We start from the raw sequence: 13,606 nt of genomic DNA, 5'->3' as shown, positions 1-13,606 counted from the left end.
CAGAATCGATCGAAAAATCGAAGGTGAAGCAAATCCGTCGTTATGTCGCTTGAGAATGATTCCTTAATTTCCTACTAGCTCCCTTTTTCGATGAAGTTACTTTCTAATTTGACTTTTCCAATTCAGGAAGAAATTAAAAACTTTCTTATAAAAAAGTAGTCAAATCGACGCGATGATTGCTTTGTTCAACAAAAACTATGTCAAAACTGTGTACTTTCGCTTTTAGTTTTACTTGATGAATATGACAGTTTTTTCGAATTAATCTAACAGATATTTTACATAAGTATCACGATACTTACATGGATTTTCAACGAGAACGATGCGTTTCGATCGAGAATCGTGATTTCGCACACATTCGCCGCGTTCCTTCGAACTTCGCTTCGAGTTGACCGTTCAGATTCGGAAAAACGGGACATGCACATGACGTGCTCGACGCGTCGTTCGAAATCGACGATGTTTCGTGACAGTGGAAGTTTCCCTCTGCTTTTCTATGTACTCGTGGTATCGGCTGGCAAATTAACGAATGCAATCGAGCTCCGTTCCCGCACTGGGAGTAACACGCGGACTGTCGGACTAAACTCGGACTGAGCGGCTCTCTTCTATATCCCACGCGCCTCAACCCTTTCCGCTTCCGTTCCACCCCTACGAGTCTCCCACTAACTACCCGATTTCTGCCCCTCCTTTTCGCCGCGTAATTCCCTTCTTGTTTCTTCTTCTGCGTGCAACGCCTTCTGTCTAAAGTTTAATCTCGCGTGTTCAAGACGCGTGCGACAGGCATGCTTTCGCCGCGCGTACTCGCGCGATATTTCAACAAGATCAAGACGTTATAACTGCCTATAACTAAACCAAAAATTAACATTTATATTACGTTTAGTATTATATTAATATGTATAATCGCACAGGAAAATAATTAGGAGAGATTAAATTCATATCTAAGATCTTTCGAAATAAAATAAAAATGTATTGAGATAAATTATATTCAGATGCTGATAACAGATTATGTGTTTCGCTCACCTTGTTATTATTGTTTTCATGATATGGACGACAAGGCCAAAGAGGAATCGTAGAAAGTAAGGACAAAGCTAAATATGTCGATAGAAAATGTATCGAAGGTATACTCTAGATATAAAAACGATGCCAGCCAAAAAATACAGATTTTATTCATCCACCTACAACGCATACACAATAAAGTTGATTAAATCCATTTCAATTGTAAGATATATGTAATAGGACATACGTATATAAAATATGCAGAATGGGATATTTATCTTTGGGTGACTCATATTATTTCTGTCATATATACAGTTGCTGAAACATGCTGATATTATTGTGCTTGCCATTTACAATGAGTACTTATTTAAGAAGATATTTAAATACATCATGTATCATACTTTCCTTGGAACCTGCGAGACTTTTTGTTCAAGACATTTTTCGGTAACTGTATTTACAACGAAGATCATTTACGCCAAAAATTTCCTGCCTCCTGTTCTGCATATAAGATATAGGTAAGATATATGTATATACTTGTAGGGTATTTTTCGCTATTATTGCATTATCTTTCAACGATGGATTCTCTGTATAATTTAGAAACTAAAATCCTAAGATATGTCAAAGTTGTACAGCTTTTTAAATGGTTAAAATTAGTTTGACTTTTAGTATATTTAATCGCTTCTCAAGATTAATTAATTCATCGTTCAAAGATAATGCGATGGTGATTAGGTATTCTACACGTACATACATATATGTAAATATACACATATCTTATTTATATATGCATTTATATTTATATGATTTAATGCAATGTTCAAATTTCTCTGTTTGCTACAGTTCTAAGATACATCATCTACACATTCGGATTTTGTAGCATCCGTATTTCGCGTTTTCGTGTTCCTCACTGACGTCCTCGTGCGTCATTCTGTCGCGCGCATTAATCATGCGGGTGAAGAAAAATAGATTTTTAATTATCATCGCGCACTGCGAATGCTTCAGAATTTCCTCAAGTAAATATTTTTTACATAATTTCTATTGATATATAATTTATACTAACAATTTCTTCACTAAACAATTATCTAAGCTTTGTATGCTAAAAGTTCAAGTTGTATTGATAATCGAGTAATAAAATATGACAAAAAGATAAATCGATAAAGCGAGTCATGGACTACAATATCACGAAACTATCAAAAAATAATTTTGCGGACAATCTTTCCTTTTTTTTTAATTCGACCCGCCGCACCATCGAATTTCACTACAGTTGAAAATTTCAAGACTCGGAATATCGAGAGGACGACGATGATCACACGAAATTCTTGTTCCCGGAAATACTCTTTTGCAGGCGTCCTGCACGCTATCGATTCGATAACGACCATTAAACGCTAGTGTTGCAAGTTTTACCGCTCTGTCAGAAGAGTATAATTTATTCTGTTATTGAGTAATACATAGTAAACTTCTTTCCCTCCGTTATCTCCTTGTTCCCCCACATCAAGTTTCGATCGTCGGTTTCAGAAAGCTGTCAACGCGGACACAATTTCAACAAAATGTTATTTCTAGATAGTTACATTGCACGCTTCTCTGAGTTTGATAACCAATAACTAATAACAATAATAATAATAATAATAATTAATGATAACAGATAATAAATAATCTATAACAAACAATAGCGGAGTTAACATCTTGAAGAACCTTTAATCCTTTACTGCCCGAATTAATTCTTTTCAAATCCCGTATCTCTTCATGAAACGAAGAGCTTGAAAAATCAGAAAATTATGTAGAACATAGAATCACCCGAGATTTCTCATAAGAAATTTTTATATAATCAAAGTTGTCTAGAAAAAATGCGAATTTTGATTATTGGGCACTAAAGAGTTAACTTTCTTCTCGTCAGTAAGAGCGCATTTAAAGAAAAGTTAGCGGTACTCAAGAAGACACGAAAGGTCCGCATTCTTAATAGTATAAACTTTTGGTACAAACTGTATGATATGTAGCCGTAGTTGATATCGAGTCACTGTGTTAGACGATGCTTCGGCAAACGCGACTATAATGAAAAGTACCGAAATCTAGCTTCTCGCGGATGACTCGGCGCGAATAAGTTAACATGCTGAAATAATGAATGGCGAGATACAAAAATTGGCACGGTTGATACCGTCGGATCGCGCGCAAATCGAATCTCAAATCGAGGCATACGTCTGTTCCTCCGGCCGCGCGGCAAAATCAGGAAAAGCAGTAAGGGAGCGCACGCGTAAACATCTTTCGTTCGGGATATTATCATTTTCCACGCTTGAATCGGCGATGAATCGCATAAGCCGTCAACGTTAGATCGCGCTCAGTCGTTCCTCGTGGGCCTTCTTAACGATCGCTAATTTCGAGTGAGGATCCGCCGTTGACAATCCTGTGTACGGTGGTTCTCTGGTACCGTGGAGCATCAGTGTCCATTCCTTCAGCCATCCCTCTTGCGACGTTTGGGTGTTGAAGCTTACCTGAAACAATTTCAATGTTCAGATCAGATCAAGCTGTACAGTTACATGAACGATCAGGCAGCATGTGCCATCCAAAACTTGCGATAACTTTGAGCACAAATGTCGATGCGTGTGGAAAGTTTACCTCTAGCATCCAGGTTCCCTGAGGGTACTCGCCCCATGTGTGCGTTGTCATAAATGGCCATTTCATAAACCCATCTCTGTGATCGTCATCGTTTATTCTGCGACTCAGGATCATAGATCTGGAAATTATAGATATTATATCTATTAGAATTATTTTTCTCATCCAGATTAAAAATAAAAGAAGATATTAAAAGAGATAAAGCAGAAAGTCGGTGCAGAATTAGTTATCAAATTTAAAGTAAATCGAAACTTCAAGCCAAGAATGGTTTTTGTCGTACCTCGTACCCATCGGGGACGTGAGGAACAGCTCGAGGTCGCCGCGGCGTGTTGCATTTATGGAAATGACGGCTTGCACGTGCTCCAGATAATTTACGGCGTACTCGGTGCCGGCACACGCATCGGTCCTAATCGTTACAAGAATGGATCGATCACTCGTCACTTTCTGCTTTTCGAACGTGGAGCCGGCTTCGCAGTGGTATCTTGGTGGCACGGTCTTCCACTTTTTAGCTAGCGCTACCATGGCGCCCGCATCCAGGACGCCGTATCCGAAAAGATGATTAAACTCGAGTCCGACACCGTTCATGGTCCAGTGAAATCTGTCCTTCGCATCGAACAGGGAATTTCTTTTTGAAGTTAGGACGGTCAAGTGCTGAATGTCTCTCCACGTTAGCTGCGGGCTAGAAAAATAAAGGAAACATCTAGTAGAAAATTGTAACATGAAAAAGACTTGGATGAAAAAGAATCTTCGTTGATCATTATTAACATTACTAATTTTATTAGTATAATATGTATACTTACTTGGCTTCAAGAGCAAGCGCGAATACTCCCGCGGCTTCCGGTGCCGCAGCGGACGTTCCACTGTGAGTAGTCGTGCATTTTCCATACAGATCTGTAGTAGCCTTCAAAGAGAACCACGTAATGAATAAAACAGATATTATGTACATTACTTACATAAATCATATCGAATATATGTAGAAAAGGATTCTTCATAATGTAATACAACTACTTACCACTCCCGTATTAGGATCCTTGGCACCGTTGCTAAAGGTAGAAGCTAAGGTACTGGAACAGCTCTCGTCATAATGGGCGTTCTGGCCATCATTAATGGCACTATTGATACTGATGGTCCACATACTCGCAGCGTATCCGTCGCAGTTGCAGTCGTCTTCCTCACCACCGTCTCCAGAAGCCCAGACGTAAATGTTACCCAGCCCCATTCTACCCTAAAAAATCAAAGATGACAGAACCATCAAAACTCTCAATTCCAGATTTAATAAATTGTATTCTCATCGGAAAATTAAAAGAAGAAAAGAAATATATTGACTTAATTTTAGAATATAGAATGAATATATTGGGTCATTAAGTATGAAACTTTACAAATAGAACATAAACTTTTGCATTTTTTGGCACATGGACATGATTTATTTTCAATCGAAGTATGCGCCCATGTTATCTACACACTTCTGCCATTTTAGTGGTAGTTGGTCTATGCCTCTACTATAGAAGCCAGGAGTACGGGAATCGATGAAGTCGCGGAAGGCTGTTTCGACTGCCTGTTGAGAATTGAACAATTTTCCCACCAACAAGTTGTCCAAATTCCGGAAGAAGTGATAGTCGGTAGGTGATAGATCTGGTGAATGTGGTGGATGACGGAGAGTTTCCAATTCCAACTCCTGTAGCTTTGCCACGGTCAGTCGTGCAGTGTGCGGTCGAGCATTATCATGCAACAGGATTGGCATTGACCGATTGACCAATTTCGGTTGTTTAATAGCAAGTTGTTGCATCATTTCGTCCAGTTGCTTGCAATATACTTCAGCCGTTATCGATGTACCAGGTTTCATAAAGTTGTAGTAGATAACACCTGACCTGGACCACCAAACAGTCACCATAAGCTTCTTCTGTGTAATGTTGGGTTTCGCGTGATGTCTCGGTGGTTCATCAGCGTTCAACCACTGATGTGAGCGTTTACGATTGTCGTAGAGTATCCACTTTTCATCGCAGATCACAATTCGATTCAAAAAAGATTCATTTTTGTGACGGGAAAGCAAAAAGAAAGGGAAGCCTCTAGACGTTGCGCTTGCTGCGCATCGGTCAATTCGTGCGGGACCCATTTGTCCAACTTCTTTATCTTACCAATTGCAGCTAAATGAACAATATGGTGGGTATAGAAACATTGAATATCGATGCCCCAATTCACGTGTACTTTGAGATGGATCGGACTCTACTACGGCTCTCAAGTGATCATTATCCACCTTCGTCTTTGGTCTTCCACGTGGCTCATTAGCGAGGCTGAAATCTCCATCTCTGAAGTTTTTGAACCAATTGCCCACCGTTGCTTTAGTAGTTGAACCTTCACCAAATACAGCGTTGATATTACGAGCTGTCTCCGACACTGTGGTTCCACGGCGGAACTCATATTCATAAATCACACGAATTTTGGACTTTTCCATAGTTCTATAAAAAAGAATCCACCAATAAAACTAATAAAGATATTTGAACAAACAAATATGACATTTGAAGAGCGAACATACATCTATCACACTAACCTAACCTGATACTGACGTCTGGCGCCAAATTTGAGATAACAAATGTTAAAGATGGCGCTTTTCCATTTGTAAAGTTTCATACTTAATGACCCAATAGATTGAAACGACCAGTTCACGTTTGTCAATCACATTAATTGATCTCTCATATAAAATTAATAACGGGTCTATTAAGCCCGCGCTAATTGCTATCATATGCGATGTACATTGAATTCAGCCGGAGAATAATTATGCAACGCGTACCTCATTAACGCCGCGCACAATGGCCCTCATGGTCGCGTTTCGCGGTCCATCCACCGTCTTCCCGTCGTCCGTGGGTCCCCAGGACGCGCTGTAAATGTCGATGAGATCGGGTTCGTGGCCCATACTGTTCGCTTCAATGAGATCTGTCATGTACGGCTGGTCCAGCATCCGAATCCCGGCGATCTTCGAATCGTAGGCCACCCCGACGCCACACACCCCATTATCGCGCGCGGCTGCGACTTCCCCGGCGCATCGAGTGCCATGACTTTCATAGAAATGATTGTTAAAGAGATCGCTTTCAATTTAATCATCGAAGCGTTCCACAGTGAGCCTTCCGACGAGAATCGGACGTTCAATTCACTCATTTTGACTCTATCGTCTTGATTACTTTGGCGAACATTGTTCGATTGTCACAAAAAGAATCTCTTTTTAGAGTGAGTCTCCAGTGAATTGATTGATCCATTCCAGATATGCTTTGTGCTACCGAGTCAGAAGAGTCACTGTAAAACACATCTTCTCGAAACTGTTCTTCTCGAACGCACAACCCGTGCAGAAAATTGTTAGGGCCTAATATGAAAGTAAAGGCCCCTATAAGGAATAAATAGGGATGTCCTAAAAAGGGATGCCCTATCATTGCCATATCGTGGCCCGATTAGATATTATATTTTTTATTATTTCCTTATAAGGTCCCGAAAAAATATTTGTTACATACCATTCTAGGGCCATATTAATATTGAGGAAAATTAATCGGGTCCTACTTAGGACCCTATAAATTTTTTTACACGGGAAGCGCTCAAGCAGAAACTTCCGTTCTTTCTGGAAATGTCTGTCTAAGAAAGGTCAAACTTGTAACATCAAGCGCATTTTGCAACTTGTAACACGTATTTAAAGTCACGGCATTATTCGCACGAAATGTAGGACATGTCATTATTTCATTTTTATAATCGAGCGCTTTTGTGTCCGCCTTCTATTAAAATAAAAGAGAGCTTGTTTCACTTTTATCCATATAATTCATTTACGTATTTCGTTCGTCTCGCCTCGCGTTAATTTTCTCCTTGCTCGATCTTTTCATAAAGTGGTTTTTACCTGTTAAACCAGTCGTCGGTGTATCTCGGGTATGGATAAGGGTCGTTACTGCTGAAGTCGTAAGAAGCTTTAGCGTTCTGAAACGAGGGGATGTCGATGTTAGTGATGTTTACGATTGCTAATCGAGTAACTGCACAATTTGCTGCTCGCGAAATTATCGTCTCGCCGCGTTTAGTTACCGATGTAAAAGTGACGTCGAGAATAGCGTACTCCATAAAGTTCGTTACACAATATGCCTGCCGAGACTATTATAGAAAAATAGATAACTAAAGCTTTCCTCTCCCTCCCTTGAATACCGTGCGGAATTATTCCTCTCCGCCCGTTTCCTTAATCCGTAGTCAATGCAGCGTTCTCCCGTTGTGGAATTCCTGACATGGTTGTGCGCAGGATGCGCTAAGAATGGCATTCGTGCTAAAGGAATATTTGATCCCGCTTACGACATAGTTATGCTGCATTATAGCAAATTATGCTTACAGATTTACAGCAAAATGTATTCACGAGAAAACCACGACCATTCACTGATTTCGCGTACGTAATGTGCTATTTTCACGCGATTTCCTTCTCCGTAAGAAATTTATTGATGTAGTCTCATTGAATTGGTACAAAAGGCTTGTTCTATCTGGCAAATACAATAGAGAAAGAAAGTAAATATAAGATTTCAAGATCGCTTTTGTTATTCGGATCGACTCAACCACAGTTTTATCTTTTGAAAATATTCGAATCTGTAAATCTGTACATTTCTATATTCTAAAATAATTCTTGACGGGAAACCTTTTGCTCCAATCTACTATCGTAACGGGTGAGTATGCTTACATAATTGTACTTGAGATCCGGATGCATATAGTCAACACCTGCAATAGAACAGCAGAAACAGAGCAGTTAGCATACACGTTACGGATGGACTTACGTCAGCGGTGGTAAGAAGAAACCCCGACATTATACGCTGCCACGTGCATCTCGCATAACGGAAATGAAAGTACCGAGCTCCTCAAAGGGCGGATAAAGTCTTGCGGTCAGACTTGCCGAGGCAAAATGGAGAAGCGGCAATTTCGTGTCTTTGTTAACGCAAACCGAGCAAACACTCTAAAAGGATTCGATCGTATCGCTCATTGTACCGCTGATCGACAATCGACAATCGTAGTTACAATTACTCTCTCTCTCTTTCTAAAATAAAAATATCCCGTTTCTCGACGAAACGAGAGAGTGTTACGTAACTCGCCTCTTGACGATATCGATTCAAAGCTGCGAGCGCGAACTGCATTCGAGCACGTGTAATTCAATACTGTTTTGACTACAAAATATACATCCCAGCCGAGATCCCGTTTATATTGAAAAAGATTTCTTTACGCACCGTCGTCCATGATAGCAGTAGTTACGTTCTTCCCCGTCACACCCTGTGCCCAGGCGGCCTCGACGTTCAAATCCAATTTCGGCTTACCACCGTTCTGTCCGACGTTCTTCAAGTACCACTGATACTTGAAGTAGGGATCAGTCGGATCCTTACTCCCGGGATTCGTGGGATTCTTCATTTCATATAAAGGTACAAGGTTGTCCACGCTTAGTGACTTGTAACCCCGTTTCACCCTCTTGAAGCCAGCCTGCTGGATGGCCGTGGCCACCTAAATCAAGCCAGTGTCTATTAACTTCGTCAAATTTCACGCGCGGCAACGCCTACTTCTCAGCAGCGATCGTTGAAAGCAGTATGTTGAAAACAGTATATTGAAAAAGGTTGATAAACATTAATTAGTCTTTAATAAAATAAAGGCTTGAAAACGTCACTGACTGAATACCATTCTTCGTTTTATCTTTAAAATTGCTATTTGTTTAGATGGTGATATTACATTCTTCTTTACATGTATTTCTTTTAGTCAGTTTGTACCATTCTAAATTATTTGCTCCTTTTCTTTCTCCTCATAACAATAGTTGTCACGTAGGCGCAATTTTTTGAAAAAGGTATTAACTTACCAAAGGGTCGACCTTTAATTTTCGCGTGTGCGGCACGGACCTTTTGCTTCGTACATGTGGTAGAGCTGTATGTACGAAATGGTATTCCGTCTGACTGCCCAAAACCTTCAACAGAAATCACATATCCGGAATAGAAAAAGCTCTTTTAAAAACATGTAAAAATATAAAATATGTATCACATATTTATCTTCTTTCCCAGTCTCCCGCTTGACAAAAATGTATTGAATTATAATCGAATGTAGGAACGACGACAATATACAGAAATAGAGAAATACACTATAGACAAGTACGATCAAATAGAGTTTAATGTCCGAAGAAAATGGAAACTGCAAACCAAACCTCTGAACGCGGAAATTCTATCGCAATAGATTAGAAACATCGTTTAATCAACTGCACCGTGTACTTAATCCGCTTTCCTGATTACGCCTATATTAGCAAGCGGCAAGCGTTATCAAGATGAAATAATTAATTTTCTAGGCCATCATGAATAATGAAAACCATTTCCATACGAGAGAAATATTTATATCAACATGCAAATCCTCGTTGCAGTTTGCCATCATCTATAGAGGATATTGTAACAAAGAAAACCTGAGGGAAAACAAGCAGAACTGTTTTTCTTGTTTGAAAACTCGTCTCGTCTCGTTGATCTTGCACTGTTTTTTCCACAAATATTTGAATATGCTTATTGACATTTTTCTTGCATTATTTTTATTTGCTTACATACGAAGTTTAGCACGAATGCATTTAATATTACGCGGTATAATCTGTAATAAAAATAACAGAGAGAAACCGATTAATTCGATAAGTTATCAAATAACAGCAAGTTCAATCGATCGCATCAGCCGCTACGCGAACTCGTCCACGATAAAATCACTCACTGCCAAGGATGGCAGGATTAATCGCATCGTACTGGAAAAGCGATCGATCGTGCCGATAATTCAGCTTTCACGTCCCATGGCGGTTAATCGTACGAGACAGCGAGGAAACAGCTTTAATCGGAAGAAACTACGTCACAACGTCTCCGGTAAATAGAGCTTACATGATATCAATTTTCTTTGCATTGGTCAAGTTCCAGGAAAAAAATCAAGTTCACTTAATGTAAGATGCTGTTCTAAACAGACAAATCAAATCTCTCTTGCAGCATTCATCTAACAACAGTGTTGTTCCTTTAAGAGTAGTAATTCAAATGACACGATTGTTAAAACGCGTCGCAGAACAAGGTCAGACTGTATTGATTTAAATGATGTCAAAAAGAAAAGTTTTGATCGCCTGAAAAGGCACGACGGTCTTGGCACATAGAAAATTTTCCACTCGATAACTCGGTGTGTACGTGTGCGCGTAGGGGTCCGTATAACTTGGAATTCTCTGCAAGTAACTCGGATATAAACGCCTGTCGACTTGCTCGTGGTGGCGGTGACGGCTAACAAACTTTCCGCGCAACTTGGACCTTCTCCTCTATCTCTGCAGAGATAGAATTCTCTGCAGAGTTGTATCGAGAACAAAAAAGACAATCTGTGAAGACGCTATTCTTGCCCCGGTTGCGTACTGTAATATTTATCTCTCCTTTATGAAGCAGAATATCCAAGAAAAATCATTTCCCCGTCTCTCTCCTTTCCAATACCGCATGCGGTCTCCACGTTCAGTAGAATACGTCAGACTGTGAGCGGACGTGGCGTTGAATCTGACGCGTGGCGCGTGTCGTATGACACACCACGCGTAGAACCAACAGAATTATTACTGGAAATATTCCATCGTTTATCGGCGACGTGGAATCGCGGACTAATACTTGGCGACGTGCCGCAACTTGTACCGCAAATCGCTCAGATTTATCATTTTCGTGTTTCTTGGCTGTAAGTGACGATGTCACGAATGCTCGATTATAATTTACTTTACATTCTTGCTGAATGCAAAAGCTGTACAAAATTATTTATCGTGAAAGTCATAAATATTTGATGTACGAAATGATACTCTGTCTGATTACTCGAAACCTTTAAAAAAAACCTATTTTTCACATCTTTCAGACCTAAATGTTGCAAGAAGGAAAGAAGGAAAAGAAGAAATGGTGGAAGGAGGATAGAGACATCATTATATCAATTGGCACGGAACACCAATAAATCGCTTTGCCGAACAGAATGCTGGAAAATGCAATTAAAAATGCAATCGTTACAAAGTAATTGGACGCGCTGGATGGTAATGGATTCAACGGTCTCGCAGCAATATGCCATGCAAAAGAAGTTATCTATTCTGTGTCATACCTGATTGTGCCTGATCAACAATTAATTTGATTGAGTCTGAATAACGAAATGACTAATACCATTATTATCAAAAACGACGATGACGTCAATATACGCGTCCATAATAAATACGTGGGAGAAATATATCGCCAAACAATTATTTCTTATTGTGGCATTTATTAGAGAATTTGGATTAATGGGTAACGTACGTAACGGAAATCGATTAATAAAATACTAATAAAATTTCAGGGCGCTACGCTACGCGCAAGCTACAATACGAACGCACATACAATCTAGACCAGGAGCGCTCACATGTCGTCTCCCGAGAATTTAAACGCGCCATACGTAAAAAAAGCGACATCGATAAAATGTTCGTCGTTCCGTAATTCGATCACGTTTCGCGTATGTACGTCGTTACTCAGAATTTGCTCGGACCTCGCTTCTTGCATCTCCAAGTACTTCATTTATGCATGATTTTTCTCATTAATAATCAAGTCAAGGTAAGATCTGCCTCTCTTTTAAATGCAATATGCACGCTGCTCACGCGAGGAAAATAAATACGTAATCCAAGTAAAAGGGAGGAGAGAAAGCAGACACGGAATGTAGACACAGACATTTCCGCTTTGGAGAACAGATTTGTGGGCATAACGGTAGAATGATTAATACTCCCGTGCTTGAATAAACGCTCCGACTAATACCCTCCGTTTTCCCCAACAGGTATTTAATTAGCAGATGGAATTAGCGGGATCTTGAAGGGTTTTCAGCGTGAGGACTCCGCCACTTACCGGACCGAGATTGACGAATCCGTTCCTCTGCGCTACGCGATCAGCTACATGCCTCTCCGCGGGCTGCCGCATCTTCACCAGAAACGTGTTGGTGAAGATCTCGGCGGTCGTCGTACCGGCGAGGAGGAAGAGCGCGATCACCGCGAGTCGCAACATCGTGACGAGTGGCGGCCGGCGAAGTGCGTCCAGGTCCTCCTTCGCATTCGCGGATTCGGGAATACTGGAGGATACACTCGGGATACTCGGCTACTCGAGGTACGCGACGGTACTATGATCTTCGTAGCGGCGGCGTCGGTGGCGGCGACGACGGCGACGGTGGCGGTGGTGACGGCGGTGGCGGCGGAAGTGACAGTCGGCGCACGGACAGCGCGGGGATGACGCGGCCGACGAAGGGTCGAAAAAAATAATTCACCCTCTCCTCGACAGCGGCGGCGAGATCGCAAGGGTTGTTCGCCAGGTGGTGGCGATTGGTGAACGTTCTACGGCACGGCAGGTCTGCAGCCCGAGGAAGCGAGGGAGAACGGACGTACGATGAGAACGGATGCGCGCCACTGAATGGATGTCGCTCCCACCGATGTGTCTAGCGCGTAAAGAGAATGGAAAAGAGGAAAATTGATGAGCTACTTGAATAAACACGTGAACTCTTTTCAGTCTCCCGGAAAAGAAGGATAAATGCGCGAGAGAAGGATTTTCTATGTTCTCTACGAAAGATTCATCGTTGCGGGCGTTGTCTCGAATCGCGCGCTGTTCGACGAGCGAAGCCGCGAAGCGAGATACCGCGAGAACGAGTTACAATGCGAGTACCGAAGGGAACAGCGTGCGAGAAAGGGAGACACCGATTGCGTAGCGTCGCGCCGCGTAGAACAACGACGCGGGTGGGTGATAATGCATGACGTCATTCGATATATTGATCAAGCGGCGTCGCGACGTCCGCGACGACATGGAAATTTGGCAGTCGCGCGTGCGCCAATCTGTTCCGTTTCGATGGAGTGGATCTCCCCGAGTGAAGTAGAAGAGAAATCAACGATTTGGTACCTTTCGTTTGAATGAGGAAAACCGCTCTGATTTCAAGCGATACAAATGCGCGAGTACAGAGTTCTTGAAAAATCTCGACACGAGAGATACTACGCTACGTTATCTATGACGTCTAGAAA

At 41.3% G+C, this 13,606-nt stretch overlaps 1 protein-coding gene across 1 annotated transcript; it reads right to left on the bottom strand.

Annotated features, from left to right (window-relative positions):
- Positions 1-1,137: 1,137 nt before the first annotated feature.
- On the bottom strand, positions 1,138-13,530 carry LOC105288202 (neuroendocrine convertase 2). Its single transcript, XM_011354275.3, has 11 exons — positions 12,453-13,530; positions 9,434-9,538; positions 8,820-9,087; positions 8,282-8,319; positions 7,469-7,545; positions 6,383-6,647; positions 4,607-4,819; positions 4,395-4,495; positions 3,875-4,273; positions 3,598-3,715; positions 1,138-3,473 (listed from the first exon to the last, which is right to left on the bottom strand). Exons 1-11 carry the CDS (start codon positions 12,606-12,608, stop codon positions 3,309-3,311), a joined length of 1,905 nt encoding a protein of 634 aa, XP_011352577.1. The 5' UTR covers positions 12,609-13,530; the 3' UTR covers positions 1,138-3,308.
- Positions 13,531-13,606: the final 76 nt, after the last annotated feature.

Source organism: Ooceraea biroi, chromosome 11 (genome assembly GCF_003672135.1).
Source record: "Ooceraea biroi isolate clonal line C1 chromosome 11, Obir_v5.4, whole genome shotgun sequence".
Lineage (NCBI taxonomy): Eukaryota > Metazoa > Arthropoda > Insecta > Hymenoptera > Formicidae > Ooceraea > Ooceraea biroi.
The sequence above is the reverse complement of the archived record's forward strand: the minus strand, read 5'-3'. Positions and strand labels throughout refer to the sequence as shown.

What these genes read in the sequence shown, in the direction of transcription:
- LOC105288202 (XM_011354275.3), bottom strand. Translation starts at nt 12,608, where the DNA reads ATGTTGCGACTCGCGGTGATCGCGCTCTTCCTCCTCGCCGGTACGACG. An exon ending in TTGTGCGCGGCGTTAATGAG is followed by an intron (nt 4,820 to 6,382) that starts GTACGCGTTGCA and finishes TTGATTTTTTAG; the next exon opens with GGTAGAATGGGGCTGGGTAA. An exon ending in AGGATCCTAATACGGGAGTG is followed by an intron (nt 4,496 to 4,606) that starts GTAAGTAGTTGT and finishes TTCTCTTTGAAG; the next exon opens with GCTACTACAGATCTGTATGG.